This window comes from Amblyomma americanum, chromosome 9, assembly GCF_052857255.1.
Source record: "Amblyomma americanum isolate KBUSLIRL-KWMA chromosome 9, ASM5285725v1, whole genome shotgun sequence".
In the NCBI taxonomy this organism is placed as follows: Eukaryota; Metazoa; Arthropoda; class Arachnida; order Ixodida; family Ixodidae; genus Amblyomma; species Amblyomma americanum.
In genome coordinates, this window is record NC_135505.1 from 17,331,238 (window position 1) to 17,351,199 (window position 19,962).

The 19,962-nt window shown below is 45.4% G+C and overlaps 1 protein-coding gene across 1 annotated transcript in view; it reads right to left on the reverse strand.

Annotated features, from left to right (window-relative positions):
* LOC144103231 (salivary peroxidase/catechol oxidase-like) overlaps positions 1 to 19,962 on the reverse strand; it is a 473,398-nt gene that overhangs the window by 70,442 nt on the left and 382,994 nt on the right. Inside the window, exons 12-13 of the mRNA XM_077636008.1 lie at positions 6,701 to 6,925; positions 4,620 to 4,789 (exon numbers count right to left, since the gene is read on the reverse strand). Coding sequence (XP_077492134.1) covers positions 4,620 to 4,789; positions 6,701 to 6,925 — 395 coding nt within the window. The remainder of the gene's footprint in view (positions 1 to 4,619; positions 4,790 to 6,700; positions 6,926 to 19,962) is intronic.

Consider the following 19,962-nt stretch of genomic DNA (forward strand, 5'->3'; position numbering starts at 1 on the left):
GAGATGGAATTTCCCTGCCGTGTCATGCCGGACGTGCTTTCGAATCACTACTGTGCGCAGCCACGAAATGTCAGTGATTGCAGCGACTGGCTATGCGGTTAAGCGATAGTACGGGGCAGCGTACTACGTTGCTTGGTCTGTAGTTCGAAGTTTCTATTTCTCTGTATGACAACGTTTACGGTTAGAAAATTCTCTAAACTGATAGGTGATAAACCTAGCTCCAAGGCGAAGTGGCCTAATAAGAAAAGGTGGATAATGGATAACTAGCTCCAAAAGTAGGCACACCCTGTGTTTTATTTTATTTTATATATCTTTATTTATTTTTATTTTATTTGTAAAGACGCAAACCAGACGCACAAGAAATTTGGACAGGCAAAATCTTTGTTCACACAGCGTAGCTCCAAGCCGAAAGTTCGAGAGCGTCAGCTTCGTCGTCTTCGCAAACTGAAATGCGTTCGCTTTGTCTCCTTCGGCGGCACTGGCCGCTGGGGCAGCAAAACCCAATTGTATATCTTACATATTATATTTAGTTGAAAGAACTTATCAAATATAAACACAAGACGTTCTGCATAAAATAAGCGAAGGCAGAATATAACACAAATTTAGAGAAGGGACACATAATTCTAAATATAAAAACTACAAAAAATATTTACCATGAAAAATAAATATACAACACTATCAGTACAAGTCCTCGCCATTAAATTCTTTCAGAACTATGAGCCCTGTTTAGTATTTTCGATGGCAACATGCTTGGTTGACGGAAAATCTTGAATAAAACGAGCACATAAATCCACTGTGATAGATCGACACGTTAAGGGGGAGCCATGGTCCTGATTAATCAGAATACAAAACACTTCACGTTGCAATGAGCATATAGCTACTAGAGCATGTATTTAAAGCTGCCATGCCAGGCTAGATTCTTTTTTGTTAGTAACTGCGTCTAGAGCATATACATCTAGTGAGCCACCTAAATTCATACGCGATCTGCCCGACTACACGTCAAAATTTGGACGGCATTTATTATATGTTTTGCTGATTTTAGACTTCCAGGTATTGACTAGAATTGTGTTTTGGAATGCTCAAATGTTTCGATTGCCATTAGTTCACCCTGCAGAGCGCGCAACAGTAGCCAGATCTTATCAACAGTGATGGTTTTTTGAGTATGTAAGGTTTTTAGCCACTAAACGTTCCTAAACAGCGAGGGCAGATTTAATTTTCTCGAGAAGCCTGTCGTTTCTTCGACGCCGGCGAAAAGACCGAGAAGCCGGAAAAGAAACGCTCATTTCCTTAATTGATCACATATTTCCCATTTGGAGCTGTTAAATGGATATTAAATAGATACAGACAAGGGAATTTGCTACAAGCCTCATCGAACATTATTGATCTACTAGTGCTGATATAGTAGCAGAAATGAGAGTCGGAGTGGTGCCCATTCTATCTTAGATTATTTTCTGTATGCCCAGCTTAGCCCACAGCGCTTAATATTTCTGGCGCCTAAAATATATTGGCCGAGGGCTTTTTTCGGCGTTACGAAGAAGCGTGAAGTCTTTCAGAACTAGTCCATATAGTATGGCTTTGCACCTAGGGCGTTTAAGATAGAATGATTCATTAGATGGTTTTATGGTTTTATGGGGGTTTAACGTCCAAAAGCGACTCAGGCTATGAGAGACGCCGTAGTGAAGGGCTCCGGAAATTTCGACCACCTGGGGTTCTTTAACGTGCACTGACATCGCACAGTACCCGGGCCTCTAGAATTTCGCCTCCATCGAAATTCGACCGCCGCGGCCGGGATCGAACCCGCGTCTTTCGGGCCAGCAGCCGAGCGCAGTAACCACTCAGCCACCACGGCGGCTAATGATTCATTAGAATATATCACACGAATACTAAATACTGAGCCATCGCACTAAAAGAAGCGAGCGCATTAGCAGTGTAACAAATGCATACAATCGCTTCCTATTGTTCATAACTACTTCATCAGTCCTTCGCTTGCCAAACTTATTGAACAATTTATTAATGCCAAAAGTATACTCTTCGGCTAGTCGATTTAAAATATAGTGCGTGCACCCATGCGGAGAAACCTAACGAAGGGAGAAATAAAAAGATTGAACTAAGCTCTTTATCGGATATTCCCTTTGTTCTTCGATAATTGTAATTTAAAAGAACGTTTTCTTGGGCGAGTTGGTCACAATTCATCTTAGGTACTAGGCGCGAACACACACAGACACAAAGAAGGACACGGGACAAAGCGCCACTTGCAACTGCTTTATTCGGAGGCACACCACGTAAACAAAAAAAAGCCTCGATTAATTCCCGACCTTTCGTATCTTTACTGGTAGCTAGAAGATACGAATGCTCGGGAATTATTCGAGGCCTTTTTTTATCGGAGAGAAAGGAAGCATGTGCGTCACCGATCCACCCGTATCTTGGTATAAGGCTGAAAAGAAATTTATAATCATTGCACTTGCATATCGATCTTGATCTGATTGTGTTCCTTGCGTCTAAGACAGCTTTATAATTGTGTGTGGTGTGCCTCCGAATAAGGCATTTGTAAGTGGGTGGTGCTTTGTCCCGTATCCTTCCTTGTGACTGTGTGCGTTCGCGCCTAGTACCTAAGGCAATTGTAATGCAGTTCTTGCTGATATTTTATTTTTTTACGAATATTTTATAATCCTGTTACTAGTAGAGACATCTTCTAAGTGTTGCGGGATTACACGTATGGCGCACAGGATTTCTTTTTTTATGGTTACAGTACCAGGCACAGGAATGATTTAAAAATCATCTGTTTTTCGAATGGCAAAAACTTCTTCGGTTAGTGTTGCTACTCGAAACTCACCAAATTAACTGAATTGGTAAAAACGCAGCCGAAGTTTAGTCAAAATTATTTAGAAGATCATGCCTATGGGCCACTAAGGCGCCGTTAATAAGAGACAAGACGCAATTGCGGGAAGCACTGGATAAAAATGGAAACGACGGCAGAAAGAGGCGGAAAAAGCTGCAAGTTTTACCTTGTTCTAATTCCTTTCGCCTTCTTGGCTTTGATTGAGCCCTCTTTGTAGCGCATCCTTCCATCGTTTTGGTGTTTTTTGCGGTTCCACTGCCCTTCTAAAGTCGTCTTGCATTAATTGTTTATTGATTTTATTTACTGCGTCTTAAGCCAACCTCGGGCTCAGGGTGGATAAAAATACAAAGCAAAAAAGTTACAATGCTAAAAAGTACCATTGCAGTTTCTTTTCAGACGTATATTCTGAATTTATCGTTCAAAAACGTGCGGATCAATCTTATTTCCTCTCAACAACGGTTTTAGGCAGCAACTACTAATAAAACGCTTCAAAACTGGGTGTATATACCGTAATACAAAAGGCGTGATTAGAGCAATGAGACAATCTACCCAAGGGGTGCATGCACAGAGTGGAGTTTAGATTGAGTTTACTGCGTTGTAAAGAACTTATAGCCTATTTCATTGGACTCTTGATAGTCACACCTCACGTGCAAACGTTAATAATGTGATAACTTTTTTTACTACTGCTATCTGCTTTCAACATCTTCATTTATTTAAACTGGTATTTTGCGTTTATCTCTGCATCCCCCCCCCCCCCCCCCCCCCGGGCAATGACTCATGTGTGAACTTTTGCAGTGGGTGATTGAAAACTATGAGATTTGAAGCATGTTTTGAGTAAAAACAGATGTTCTGTTACTTGGGGCCGTTTAGCGGAAATAGACAAGCATTTGCATTCAGCTCTTAGCCAGTGTTCTTATTTAATTTAGGTTTAGCAGTGCTTGAGGTTGTAAAACACCAACAGTTCAACCGTAATGCTAAGCAAAGCTGTAATTCCAACACTCGGTTCGGGTGGCCACCGAGGTGTGAGACGATTACTGCGCCATTTGCTTTCCTCAAAAACGACTACAAAACAATTTATTTCATATTTGAAAGTGCACTTGAAGCGGTCACACATGTGGCATGAACACCTAAATTATTGCAGCTATATCAGCAGGAAACTCTAAAGCTGTGTGGTATTTTAACGCATACTTTGTAATAGAAGGAGAAAGAGATGCGAATGTACGAATTTCAGGCTTTCAGGAGTAAAGTTCATTTGGAAGTTACTGCCTGTATACTGGATAGTGTCAAAACTTCGTCCTGTTTTGCCGAGGTTCCTAAGTCACGTGGTTTCTCGTAGCCTAGAACGTACTGTGCTGGCTTCTCAGGCTTTAGTATGCGTCTTGATTGCATAGCTATGAGAAACAATGGTAGCCATTCGAAGTGTGCGTACCGATTAATCCTTCTTGTGACCATATTTTACAGGTTTAAACAACAACAGCGTGCGGAAAGATTCGAAAGGATACAAAGGCGATATCGTGTATGCCTCCTCCCCCTCCCCCCACTTGACTGCTCCTATTATTTTGGCGGTTGATTCAATTTCAGTGGAATGCTAATGCTAACGCCATTTGCTGCCCAAGTTGAGTTCGACGCTCATCAGGCCGCAGCTGAAGCAAAGCATCTCGCACACTCGAGCTCTTCTTCGGCCAATCCTTGGACATGTTTTTCTAATGGGCAGAGTGCGGTGGTGTCCCTCAATTTGTGGCGCAGGTCGCGCAATGAAATCAATCGACAGAATGCGTGCCTTCATTGAAAGATCCCGCCTGCCCGCGGTGCTCGTAGTAGAAGCGGTCGCCCTCCTTCAGCCGGCGGAACTGCTCGGCAATGATGGCGGCAAATGTGCGGCCAACGCTCGCGTCCGGAAGAGAGTGTTCGCTCATGCCAGCAGAGAAGAGGTCCACGTCGTGCACGTCCCTGCGTGTAAAGGCCCGACAGAATGAACACTTCTGAGTGGGACGCACCAAGGAGGTACGCGCATTCGCCTGCGTCGTACTCACAGGCTCGCGCATGCAAGACGCGCTGACAAGCTGTCCTACTTAATACGACACCGTTTGTCTGAGAGTGCAGAGAGTCAGAATATCATAAATAAGAGGATTAACTAAAACCAGTTGTAAATACCGCGCAAAGCATGGCTCCTGCATTAAAGAACTTTAAGTTATAAAGATGGGATAGAAAGCTAGATGGGGAACCATCGCTAAATTCTGCGCCCGAAGAGAGCATGTACAGTAACTCTTGCCCCCTGCTAAGCAAGGTGTGCCCAGTAATTCCTCTGCAGATAGGTTTACTGCAGTAACACCACCGAACATTGTTGCCCAGCTCGGCCTGTGTCACAGGAACGGACACGTGGAAAGGAGAGCACTGTTCACTGAAGCACTACATATTCGTGCCTCATAATAAGTACAATTTCGGAGCCCCAATATAAAAAAAACTATATGGAAATATATGTGATCCAAACTTCTCTTCCATACGGAGAAATCCATTTGAGTGAAAGCGCAGCACAGTACAGTCACACAGAGTAATTCGGCCAGACAAGCGCTATCATGGACAATTCTCCCTTCTTGCTGTAGTTTAGCGCGTTGATATTGCTGACAAAAACTCACAGGATGGTTACGACTGCGTAACTCGATGTTCGACGATAGCTTTTTAGGTGTTTAGTTTTGGGGATATATTCCTGGCGCACTGGTGTAGTGGTCAAGTGATGCACCCCTGCAGTGGCAGGTGGCTGTTCCAAACAGAGCTGCCGGTAGGCTTACGCGACCCAGGCTGACCGCGACATAAGGTCACGTGACATTAACGCTTCCACCGATTACGCCAACGACGACGAGAAAGCCAGGGACAGGCGCCTTACAGCTGTTGCTGTAAAAGTATTCTTATCGACAACCAGTACAACTTTCCCTTCATTTTAATTGCATTTTCCGTACGGCTCTATTATCCTTTCTGTACGGTTTCCTCGCGGATCCCCAGGAAGTGCATGACGTCATTGGGAGTATGAATGAAAGTCCCCTTTTCCATACGCGTTCTCTGTACGGTCCGCCAGTTCCACATGGTTTATGTAAAAGAGACGCAACCCATTAGAAATATGGAGTCCTCATCAGGACTGCAGCAAATGTGCGCGTGCAGCAGCGATGGGGAACGCTAATGGGATGCTAAGGACAAACAGAATTTCACCTCGTGAATATAATGTCGGGTTCTAATGAAAGAGGGGCTACTTACAGCGGCAAGAAAGCTTACACAAGTAGAAAAGGTGAAACGCAGGTATTCTCGTAAGTTTACTACACTAAAATGAAGGCAGTATACTTGGACGCGGCCGCTGAGGCTAGCCTACACCACCGTTTACTTCAAAACGGCACTCCTTTTCGGTCTCCATGTCCCACTTTTAAATCACAGAACAAAACCCTTTTTGCAACCAAACATTCTAACCAATGAATGTTATTTTGCAGCTCAACACAGAAACAGTGTATGTTGAGGTTAATGGAACACCTCACTCGCATTAATAATGTATCGCTTCTGGTGAAGAATCTCTAAATGGTACCAAAAATCAAACGAAAAAAATCGACAAAGATCAAAACAGAAAACAAACTAAGGCGAAGAAATTTGGGCCACCATCATAGCGCCCCAGCCAAGAGCGCATCAACAGACCCAACAAATCCACAAAATAGATTTATACACAACAAAAAATATGTGGATCGCCCCCCCCCCCCCCCCCCGTTTCCCTTAAAAACCGCCGCTGTGACTTCGTCCGAATGGTGCCGCAAAGTGGAGTTTTATTTTTGTCAACACTTTTCACGCACTTGAATCACTGCTCTTCGCAGCGCTTCCACTCACTCATATATGTCTGCGTACAGCTCGGCGACGTCTCTCGGCATCAGCTTGTGGCGGTGCAGGTCTTCAAAGCTCCTCAAAGAGATGCCGAGCAGGCGCCGCGCGTACTCCGCGTACGGCGGCGTCCCGTGGTCCCGGCCCCTCTCGATGTCGATGGCGAACAGGTCGAGGCCGAACGGGCTGTCCGGGTGCCGGAAGAGCATCTGCGTCACTGCTCGGTCCCCCAGCCTGCAACGGGAGTGGAACAGTGCACCGGTCAGCGGTGGCAAAACCTGAACAGCGGCGGGCACCGAGTGCGTTAAAGGTTACGGCACCAAATCACCGCTTAGCAAAAACTGATACGTTTGGAAAATAAACATATTTTGTATTCATAAATGCACTAAAAGTATGCAGAAAATAGATTCCCGAAATTTTATACTTGGTATTGGAAATATATTCATAAAATTTTCCAAAATTAAGTAACTAAAAGCATGCTTCGAGCACGTTTCAAATATGTGAACAAACACGTACGTGATTTTAGCATCACGTCAGTGTATTAAAAGTGTACTTTCGTGAATTTGAAATAAATTCGCATCAAGTATACTTGAATTTTAACACACGGGCTGTCATTTTAAACATATTTGAAGCACACGTTTAGGTGCCGTAGAGCAATCGCGTTTCGGGAATTGGCATTTTCATGTTTCTAATGTATTTAGAGTGTACTTTCGTGAATACGACATTAATTCGTCCAAAGTGTACAGTAATATTAACGAATGAGCTGTCGCGTAAATATACTCGCAGGACGCTTCAAAGTGCCGTGGAACAGTCTAGTGCTCGAAATCGCATTACGGGAAATGCATTTGCATGTTGGCAATTTATCTAAATTGTAGTTTCGTAAATGGGAAATTAGACTAAAGTATACTTCAATTTTAACATAGAGTTGTCCGCGTAAACATAATTTCAGCACACTTCAAGCTGCCCTTGAACAATCTAGTGCTCGAAATTGCGTTTCCGGAATTAAAATTTGCATGTTGGCAATATATTGAATGTGTACTTTATTAAATGCGAAAACATTCGTTCAAAGCATGCTTAAATTTTAATAAATGAGCAGTTCGCCTAATTATATTTGCAGCACACTTCAAGCTGCCGTGGAACAACCTAGAGTTCGAAATCACGTTTCAGGGAACCATGAAAACTCGCCCTTTTCGGCCGTCCTTTTATTCACGGTAGCTTCTAGCAGGAAGGCAATCACCACTTATTTACATTACGTCTAGACAGCGTGATAGCACAATGCCGGCAAGGGCGCCTTGCGCACCTCCGGACCCGAACATGCCAGTGAAAAGGACCCCTTCTGGAAAGGCCGAAGGGCTTCCATAGATGCCTGTCACATATATTAAGGAGCCTAAATTAAATTTTAAAGGAAAGTGGTGAGGAAGACGACGTGGATTAACCGAAGAATAAAGAAGAGGAAGAAGCGTTCGCTGAGGTGGAGAGAGATGATTGGTGGAGAAGAGAAGAAGACGACAACAAGGCTTACGTGGACTAACACCGAGGCTATAAAAGGGCGAGTGATAGCGAGGCACTGGGGGGAACAGCTGAGAAGCGGAGGCTCCGGCTGGTCAGGGACACAACGGTTGGAAGAGAGCGACTCCGGCTACTGCTCCGGTGAGCTCGCGTTCTATGACTTCGCATCGTGGACTTCCTGCCGTGCCTGAGCCCGTTCCAGGGAGTCAATGGAGAACGCTACCACCTGCTACGGCCAGGTGTGTTTCTCGCGCTGTTGCCACCCATCCGGGTGGTGCCCCCAACGCCAACACCGGCATCACCTCCACGGGTGCTTGGGCCGGGATCTTGTACGACGCAGCCAGCGACGCCGTCAGCGATGCCAGCCCAAGCACGTGGAACGCCGCCTCGACGCCGGCTACGGGATCCATACAACGCCGCAGCCACACCGAACCAACCGTGAGCTCGAACGCCGACCGCTAATAGTAGAACGCTAGTAGTAGACGATGGTAGCAGTGTGCTCGGGTCGTGTGTATTTATAGTCTTTGTGTTTTGTGTTAGTTTTATTAGTTTTGTGTTCTAGTGTGTGTGTCATGTAGGGTGTATTAAATGTGCGTTTGTGTGGGTGCACCTGTCGCCGAGTCCATTGTTTCGGTCCGAGTGTTCTCCGAAGAGATCCGTGACAATGCCCATGTATATGTTGGTAGACAGTTCGACTCGCGACCAATGCCTGACGCAAGTTCCGACTAACAATTCGGTTCTATATAGCTCCTAGATTCGAACGCGAACACTCCGACACTTGTATTTCGGCTGTCGGAGCAGTTCCTGTTTGTGGAGGTCACTTTCTGTTGGCATTTGCTGTATTTCGACATCTTTCCCGTCAAGTGACCTTGCATTGTCATAGACTTCATCACTTCTGCTGTTGGCAACTTTCTTCAGCCCAATCCGGTAAATCCGTCTAGTCCGCCTTTTCTTAAACCGAAGTGAATATATTTTAGTGATTTTTAATGTAATTTACTGTATTTAATGTAAATTACACACTGTACACATGGCCTCCACAAAAGAGAAGTACTACAAACTAGGCATACTCAAGGTACGCGAAATGCTTTGGTTTTAGGTAGTTACGCGCCACTAATTCGCAAGTGATTTCTGAGTATCTGTACACAAAGAAGTCACTCTCAGGATAATAGAAAGGTACATTAAGCCGAAAGTTTTTACAAAACTGCGAAAAATAAGCTAGAAAACATTTTGCCTCACGCGATTTAACTAACTCAATGACTACCTGTGCGATATTGAAAAAAAAGAAAAACAATGGTGAAAAGCCTTAGGAAGTGGTGCTTAGCAACAATGCAAGAATGGCATTTTTTTTTTGTTTTGCATGTGTGAACCATATTTGTATACCTCATGTGTCTTGCCTTCTTAGATGTACTTATCATGTATTACTGCACTTTTCTCTTTTTCTTCTCATTTTTCTTTTTTCTTGACGAGGAGGACAGAATCCCGCTCTCCGATTATTGTTTTGCATAAAAAATTTACTCATGATGTATCCCCCAACTGCCGGGTCAGCCTACAAGCGCTATGTTCTTAGGCTAACCAGAAGGCCTATATGTATGAAAAAGTGGTGAATAAATTGTATTGAATTGTATTGTATTTTATGTTTAGTATATTCTTCATGTATTTTTAGTATATTTTTAATGTATAATAAATATACTAAGCGGGCAAAAAATGTATTTTTGATGCATTTGTAAGAATGTTCTAAATATTATTCCTACAACACTTAAAAAGCATTCGTATTGCAATTTAAGCGTTGGGAGAAAATGCAAAATAATATGAAATTATTAAAATGTGCTCGAAATGCATTTTTAGCAAAGCAGTTCTTCGCTAGGGGACACCAGACTTTCCCTGTTCATGAAAATGGACTAACACAACGGACCGAATTGCAGATCTCCAGGACGTCACGGATTCAGGCGTGCAACGTTGAGTCCGCTGACTATGGGAAAGATAAAAAGGAATACGCTTTTATGTGACAGCATCAGGAGGGCCATGAAGGCGAAAACTGTCCGGCGGCCTGTGTACTGCTAGGTGGCGCTTAAAAGGATTTGCCTCTTTCCACCTGCCATCTGTCAGCCGGCCCCCTATACCCTGCCCCTCGCCACTTGTAGGGATGAAGAGGGAGACCCTGGACTAAAACTGACTGAGCAAAATTTAAAATTACTCATAACATGACTCGGAAAACAGCAGGGCTACGTGTAAAACATACAGCCTCCAGTAGAAAAATGAGTGCAGAATTGAGACTGGCGGGAGATATTCCCGCTCGAATTGCTCTGGGAGAGCAACCCGGGTCTCACAAGCTCCACCGCAGCCTGTTTGAAGCAGCTACCTGCGAGTGCAGTGGCGCATCAGTTAACCGCTGCGGCACTGCGCCGGTTCACGTATGAAATGCATAGTTTCGTAGACGAAATTGGTAGCAAATAAGAATTGGAATGGATGGCAGATTGAAAGACAACGGACTCAGGATAGGAATACAATCAGAATTGGATAAGATTGGCGAGTGAAAGAAGAATGCTATCGCATTTCCTCCACATCAATCTCATTGTTCGCTCCTAATTTCTTGCTTTCCTGTACTTGTGCTGATGTGGCTCACTCCCTGCAGCGCCATAATCAGACCGCCATCTGGTGTTGCTGCATAACGTCTATCTAGGGGATCCCTTGTCGGATATCGCGTCGTGGAATGACTTCGAGATTTATTCTTTTCTGAAATAGGCAACCTATCGCGATGTATGTTTGCAGCAAGGGCTCTTAATTGGGCTAGTCGGTGCACAGATGACGGCATGGTAACCAGAGCTAAAGAGACGCTGACACAGAAAAATGTGACAGGATACACGCATCTGTCTGGGTCCGTGTCTTTTTAGCGCTAGTTATCCTGTAGGTATGCAGAACACGCTTCCTGGTTCTGCCGCCCAGCCGCCAACCACTCTCTGCGCAGAGGTTCGCGCCACTTCCTTCATCGGTACGAGAGACCACGACGTGGACAACTGGTTGGCATCCTACGAGCGAGTAAGCATCCATAACGAGTAGGATGGCGGCCTGAAATTGGACTTTTCTTTCTACCTCACTGGCGTTGCTAAAGTATAGTTCCGGAACAACGAGGCCGACATCATCACGGCGTCGGCCTTCAAGACATATTTCGCCGATGTATTCGGCCGGCATGCCTGCGGTGCGCAAACTTCACGCTGTGTAAAGCACGACTGTCCAGGGGAAGCTGCCTGATGAGAACTTCATGAATTAAATCCAGCACGTGGATGCTACTATGACAGAGCGCCCTAATATCGACAACACCGTGAAGGGTATTGACGATGCGTTCCAGACGTTCGTGGCAAACAATCCAACACCCGTCGTCGAAGGCATCACTACATGCCAGATTTTCGACGAACTACGCAAGAGACGCCTTTTCCCTCGTTCTCTGCTCTGTATCCGATGCCCCCTGCGGTCTTGTCATCTGAATCCGAACCGTCGCCACTGCAAAATTAGGTCAAGCATTTTGTTCGCGGAGGGGCTGGCGCATCAGCTATCTCTGGTGCTCCTGAGTCAGGGTGCTGTCTCTTCTCTCTTGGCGCCGTTGCAGCAAGACATCCGAGACCAACTCGCTGAAACCCATCCAGCTACCATTCAGATTCGTTCGGTTGCTCCATTGACCTGCACCGATGCAAGGTATCCCCACTCTACTGCAATCGACGTCCTCTTGGCTTCCGCAGAAGCGCAGTACGCCCCAAGATCCTGGCGTCTACAAGAAGTCAGCCTATTTTGCGACTAACACCGGCTCCGTGAACGGCACAGGGGTATCCTCCCAACCTCCTCTGCAGCTTTACAACCTCTGGTGCGCATTGAATAATAGCTTTGTTTCTCTTGTGAGTTACCGAAACATGTGGCCCGCCACTGCCGCCGCCGCACAGTAACCAAACACCCCCACCACACCACCTTCATCGTAAGCTGCGTCATTCTGCTCTGACATCCTTCAATCTAAATATGTATACGCAACCGCCTAGTGTCTTCTCCTCGCCACCGCTCGCTAGCACCCATGCGCCGTGGACCTACCTTTGTTGTGCAAGGACACTAATCTGCGAGGTTAAGAACTGCATGCTCATCGAAAAGTTCAAGCCTCATTTAATCCCCACATAATATATTACACCGTCGACGGCCCATTAATACATGCGCTTATCGACACGGGGACCACGGTATCCATGATTCGTCACTTTGCTACTCTTTACGTACAGGGATGATTTCTGGTTTATCGCTCTGCTCTGCTAGTGAATATAATTCCACCTCTTTGTGCATGCACAGAGTGGGTCACCATTGGCAATATTTTATACACAGCCGAGTTGTTTGGCCTGTCGTCCTGCAACCATGACGTGACTCTAGAGTGGGACTTGTCGCAACATAGTAGCGTGGTCCGTTGCGCCCGCACTGAGGAGGATTTCCTGCGCTGTGTGATGGCAAATGGCGAAAAAGGCGTGAAAGCAGTTCTGAAATATGATACGCTTCATTTGGGTAGTAGGCGTTTCCAATGGGACAGTGAAGCCGGCACCCTACGGGAACAATGACAAACCACTGTTCATTCTGCGATGTGCCCGGTCAGCATTTTGTCAATCAATTGCCGCAGTATAAAAAATAAAGTTGATGAATTTCACTTTCTTCTTCGTACCGTGCAACCGACCTTTGTTTTGGGAACAGAATCGTGGCTCGATCCGATTATCTCAAGCGCTGAAATATTTCCTGACACGTACGAGTGTTTTCGTCGCGACCGTTGTGCACGTGGCGGAGGAGTGTTTATTTTGGTCCATAAAAGTGTCCCGTGCGCTCAAATGGAATTCTCTGATAGTGAAACTGAATTGGTTGTTTGCAAAGTACGACTGCCGAACGGGAAAGCAATGGTTCTTGGGTCATTTTATAGGCCTCCTGGTCCTTCTGTAAAGCCGCTAGTTGGCTTATCTCATTTTCTTGAAACCATTAACACTGAATGCCTTGTTTTAGGGCGGGGGGGGGGGACTTTAACCTTCCGGACATTGACTGGTCAGCTAACGACCCAAGAGATATAGCTCGAGGGAATCTATACTCAACTTTTTTTGACATATCAGATTCCAACACCTTTTGCCAGTGTGTGCATGAGCCATCACGAACGGACGGAACTGGTCACGTACTCGACCTCTTGCTGTGTAACGTGCCTGATGTTGTGTGCAATGTACAAGTGTTGCCTGGTTTGAGCGACCACAATATTATTCTAGCAGATTTATTAGTTCACTACGTGAAGGTTGCAAAACCACCTAGGCGAAAGATTTATGTCTACAGCAGGGCCAACTACGAGGCGATTAGCGCTGCTTTCGATTCGTTCTTTCCAACTTTTGATGAACTCGCGGATAACTTAAATATCGAACAGCTATGGAATACATTCAAACAGAAATTGTTCGAATTACGTGAAGCTTTTGTTCCATTAAGCGTTACATCAAGTAAGAGAGCTCGAGATAAACCCGGGTTTAACACCGAGTTACGTGCCCTTGATCGCAGACAGCGACGAATGTATCGAAGATACAAGTTGTCTAAATCGCCAGAGTGTTTGGCCTTGCTGAAAACAATAAAAAATGAATTCAGACAGAAGTCTCACATCGCTAAAGACTTGTATTTTTCGAATTTAGGAGAAAAACTTGTCAGAGATACCAAAGAATTTTGGAGATATGTGAAGCGTAATGGTAAGGATGACAGCTCAGTACCTGCTCTAAAAAATGATGAGTTAATCATCCATGATGATGAGGCTAAAGTTGAAATGTTTAGCCGTTATTTTTCATCTGTGTTTTTGCCACCTAATTCACGTTCTGTCTGTTTTGCATTACCTCTTGAAATAGATTGCATGCCGGAAGTTACTTTTTGTGTTGACGGTGTGCGTAAATTATTGAAGGATTTGAATCAGGCTAAGGCTTGTGGCCCTGATGACATTCCTGCCGCAATTTTAAGGAATTGTGCGGATACATTATGTCTGTATTTCACCCGGCTGTTCCAGAAGTCTCTTAATGAAACCGACTTGCCTGCTGATTGGAAGGGAGCGCGTGTCGTGCCCATACATAAGAGTGGTATGCGAAACTCCGTTCAGAACTACAGACCCGTTTCCTTAACCAGCATAACCTGTAAAATTATGGAGCATGTAATATATAGTTGCGTTATGGCCCATCTCACCAAACACAATCTCTTATGCACTAGTCAACATGGTTTCAGGCGTGGATTTTCCTGCAATACGCAGCTGGTGGAGTTCGTTCATGATTTGGCATCGGCAATCGATAAGCAACAAATTGTGGACTGCGTTTTCTTGGATTTCCGCAAGGCATTTGATGTTGTCGCGCACAGTCTTCTTCTCTCCAAATTGAAAGCGTATAACCTGGATTGTAAAATAATTGCGTGGATTGCAGAATATCTGTCGTTACGAAGGCAGGCTGTTGTTCTGAACGGTATATCTTCACAGTATGCACCAGTTACGTCGGGAGTTCCCCAAGGCTCAGTATTGGGACCACTTTTGTTTTTGCTGTATATTAATGATATTTCAGTTGGCATACAGTCTTCATTCAGGATGTTTGCCGATGATTGTGTTGTTTACAGAGTAGTAAATTCCACTTCTGATTCACAAATCCTGCAAAGTGATTTAGATACTGTGGCAGACTGGTGTGTACGTTGGGACATGTCCTTAAATATAAACAAAACTGTTCACGTCACCTTCACAAGAAAACGTGCTAATCATCCATATAGGTATAGAATTAATGATCTTACTCTCAACATAAGCAAGTCATTTAAATATCTAGGCGTCTTTTTTACATCGGACTTACGATGGAATAAGCACATTAATTATATTGCGAATAAGGCAGCGTCACGTTTGGGTTTTCTACGGCGGAATTTTAGCCATTTACCAAGTAACTTAATAACACAGCTGTATTTCAGTTATGTACGCTCCATACTTGAATATGGATGTGTTTGCTGGGACCCACACACATCTGAGTGTGTAGGAAAATTAGGGAAAATTCAGAATAGGACAGTTAGATTTGTTCTTCGTAATTATAATTGGCAAGTTAGTATGACGGAAAGCAAACGAAAACTTAACTGGCAAGAGTTGAAGGACCGTAGAAGGTACATCAGATTGAAATTTTTCCATGAGATTTATTATTCAAAAACTGCCATAAACCGCGAACAATATATCCAGGCACCTCATTATATATCAAAGCGACTGGACCACTGCTTGAAGGTCAGAGAATTTTCTTGCAAGGGTGACGTCTTGTGTTATTCTTTTTTTGTTAGAACTGTTCGGGACTGGAACAGTTTGCCATCGAGCATTGTATGTATTACATCTAACGAAGCATTTTTCCATGCACTGCAATAATTGCTTTATACCTATAAATGAAGTCTGTACCCCCCTGCTGTAATGCCCTGCGGGGCGATGCAGGTAACTAATAAATGAAACCCTTTCAACCTGGCTGCGCAAGCTCACCGTTGCTGAAGACTTCGGCGTTGCACCGGGAGCTTCAGCATTTGCTTCTCTCTCGTGTCTTGCCACGTCGGGCGGCCCCGTTTTATTTTCGGTTGGATACGGAGGAGTCCTTGAGTTGATTGACTCGTTCAGCACTCCATGTCCCGGCTCCAAAAGGCGGTGTCGGATTCCGTTAAGAAGGAAACTGTACATAGGTTAATTTATGTATTTTTACAGTCGGGATAGGAGCGTGTCGATAACTGACCAGCAGCCCCTTAAATATTCTTCGTATTCCCCAGATCCCGGACTGGGGAATAAAGTTCAGAGAATGATGTCAAAACAAGTGAGCAGACGCAGCAACTGGGGGAACCACCCACGGCAGGTTGCGGTGCTGATGCTCTCTCGCAGCTCGGTTGCTGGAAAGGAGAAAAGGCAGTGCTCCAGCACTGTTGCGCTGATGACGCCACGGCGACCAGGTCGATGCCTTCGTAGGAAAGGAAGGCACGCTGATTATCAGCAGGTGGACAGGGACCAACACGCATCGAATACTGGCACGTCGATCTTACCACAGCTGTCAAGTGGGTGACCCCGGGGGAAGGAATGTCCAGCCGACTCCCAGCAAATAGATGAACAAACTCCAACAACTTCAACGCCTGTTGTCCGAAACGCTGGAACTCTCTCGAGGTCACAGCCGCCTTTCAATTAGCCTCATCGTGACCATTGAATAGCGTCACTCCGTCGGGCAACCCGCGGCAGACTCGGCCACCTGGCGTCGCCATTGTCGCCTCTGCTTCCGCGAACGCCAATCTTCGCAGCTGCGTGACTTCCTGATGACACATCGACCGTCAAGTTGGCGTTCTAGGAATTGATCCGAGGTGCGAATTCTCCAAATTAAACGTTACGCTTTCTGCTTTCTTTGTTCGCCGTAAGAACCTGCCGGTGCTGTATGTTGTCCTCAATGTGTCTAGCGCAGATACTGATTTACAATCCTTCGCCGTGTCCGCTTACCCTGCTGCACGGTTATTCCTGTGATTCCGTCCAACTTGCCTGCCTGCTCTCTTATCTCTATGGCAGCGCAACTGCCACTGGTCTTTATGTCAGCATCGTTCAGTTCGATTCAGGGCCTGATCCTCGCCAGGTGACGCAGTGACCGAATGCTCCGCAAGTGCTACCGTGGGCGATTAACAACTAGACGCCCCACTCCTGTTGTAGTAAACATAGTGCTGTGCTCGTGCATTTTTATTGCTCCATCATGAACTAATCACGTGCGCAACCCGTACACATTTCTTATTGTGTAAATAGATTTTGTATGTTACCTCTCCCCCTATCCTCTCTTCCTGTCCCCTCATCTCTTTCGTTTGATTTCTCCATTCTGCCTGCTATCATTTATCTCCGCTGCCCTAGCTCAGATGCTTCAGTATCGATTGCAGATGCCGGGGCTAGCAAAAATCTTTTCCTTCCTCTTTATTAATATTTTAATAAAACCACTTACTACTACTACTGATTTTCGAGAGCACATGGACGCTGATGCTTTAGCTCTCCACTTCCCCACACTGCTACATGCTCCTTGGCAGCATATCTCGTTCTCTAGCCTCTTACCGCCGCTGATGTGCCTGCGAAACAGGGGAAATATTCGTGCTTTGCGCCCATCAACGACGTCGTGTCCACTTCGCTAACCGCTGTGCATTCGCGTACTTTATGCGGTCAAGCACCTCCTTTTATTCTTCGGGAAGGCCTTCTCTACCATGGTAACTATTTGTGTGACGGTAGGAGCGGGCTGCTTGTGATTCCTCGCCCCGTAGGGTCAGAAATTTGCGCTCCTTTCCACACTTACTCTGAGCGACTTTCAGCACACCGACATGTGCTGTAAACCTTCACAAGAAATTTTCAATTTTGCTGTCAGCGTGATATGAATGGCTACATTCGCAAATGCGTCCTATGCTGCTCCGTCTGTCATCCGCGAGTTCCTCACACACTTCTTGACACGTTCCTTGAATCTTACTCAAGTGACCGGCCGGCCAATGCGATCGTGTTGGCGTAGACCCATACTAGCCTCGCTCTAGTATGTTCTCCGGGAACCACTAGATTATAGTCGGCGTCAACCACCCCACTCAATATGGTAATACAGCCGCTCGTCCCTCTGCTCCTGCCAGAGGTAGGCAACCTCATGAGCTCGACCTCAACCTCACTTCGTGAGGTTGATATGAGGTCTGCAAATCAGACCTCAACCTCACGCGTGAGTTTTAGGGTGAGTGAAGTCGTTATTCAGTGAGGCCGGAATTTTTAGGTCGAGAATTTTTGCAGTTGCCGTGGCTTGCCCCGACGAGCGCCGCTTCCAAAGCTGAGTTGAAGTACACCACCTCAGTGTTCACGCAATGACGCTTGGTGTTTGGTTTCCCCTGTTTGTGCGACCAGATGCCGCAGTCAGCTCTTAGCTTTTGGTGCTGCGCCGTAATGTCCGTTCAGCCCAAGCTAAGAGGAGGACGCACCCCTCTGGTCTTCCTGGAAGGAGTACTGCTGTCACAGCACGGCACACTCTCTTTCTCTTCCCCCGCTGGCGTAGTAGCCGTAGCTTCCTGCCGGTCGGCTCAAACTCCCACGAGCGCGCAAAACACACGGCTCACGTTGACCCGTGGTAGCTTTGTTTGATGCCGCAAACAAACAAGTTCAGTTCAACAAGCACGCATTAAATTCGTCGTAGCGCGGATGCCCCCAAACAAGGCTGCTTCGTGTTCATGCTCGTTGCCGGCGCTGACGTGACGGCTTTTGTCTTGCAGTCGTGGAAACCGGATCCTCCTATACATTAAACGGCGGTTTAACAGAAACTGGAACAGTCGGCATAGGCGAGAGAACGTAATTCTGGCGGTTCCTAACAAGGACACCTGCAGATTTGATGAGAAAAGCACGAAGTCAAAAAATCCTGTATAACACCGTCGAAGGTTATGATCTGTGTCCTTCCCTTTCGAATCTCACACTACTTCTTTATATTCTCTTTCTGTTGTGTAGGTAGATGCAGATATAACTTCACCTTTATATCCTTCCGAATAACCTCGCTTTCGTCTCGTGTTCGTTGTTCCTTCACAGAAATTGACAGATTATGCCGAAACACCGCAGCGCGGGGCGAACGTTTACCAGCATTGCGATGTTATACCGGTAAAAAATTGCAAAACTTTAATGAATGTATACGATGATGTGGTAGGTGATTCCTTTTCCTTTTTTAATGAAGATGTGTGAATAGAACTGATTACGTGCTGGGGCTGTGCTGCTGAGTCGCTGTTTCAAACCTCCTAATATGTCTTCATTGGGGCATACTGTTGTTCGCTTCTGTTTTTATTGTGCGATTTGTTTTTAAGTTTGTAATCATTCTCGTTGTTTTTTTTTTCTCGTATGGGATCGGGTAGCTTCACTGCCTTGAAGACCGACCAGGCAATACCCATACTGTTATCGTTACTATAACTATTTTTCAGAAACCCGTTCACATTAAACGGCTTCACGGCATGCTCGCAAGGTGCACGTGGGTAAAAAAAACGTCGAGGATGCCGGCGTACCATTTATTAGTTCAGTTTTGAAGGAAAACATGTGGTTGACTCAAAGCAGCTTGTCTCAAACGGGTTGACGAAATGGTAACCGGAATTCTGTTCAGGCGTATGTGTATTTAGGCGGCGTTCTTTTTCTTTTTTTGCCCAGGGGAGGGGGGGGGGGATCGAAAGGAGATTTTGCTGAGGCGAAATTTGAGCAGAGAGCCGTGGTGCTCTTGACAGAGAGAGTGGCTAATGCTGCTTACTCTAGGCCACTTCTTTGGCCCGCGTGATTTCAATGGTCGGCACAGTGTTCGAAGACGCTATCTAGCCGGTTCTTGCAAAATGCCGCAGGATCACCAAGTCATTAGAGAGTTCCCAGGATTTCGAAACGATTACCATTGCCACCTGGAGGGAATTGGCGGAAATGGGGGAGAGTCTCAAACCTCCCAAGAGCATCAACATTTATTTGTTTATTTATTTATTTAATTAATTTATTTATTCATACTGTTAACTTTTACTGAAGGTCAACACAGGGAGGGATTGAACAATACATACAAAAGCAGTAACACCTACAAAAAATTTCAAATATGACAAAATAAAATAACGAACAGATTGAGTTGGAAATATATAAACACCATCTCAAAAAACTGCTATTCTGGTACAAATGCATATAAAGCAAAAATGCACATACAGAGTAATAGGAGATGACGAAAAGGCAGCAGCGTGTTCGCATTCATTAAGGTATTTGTCAAGACTTCTTT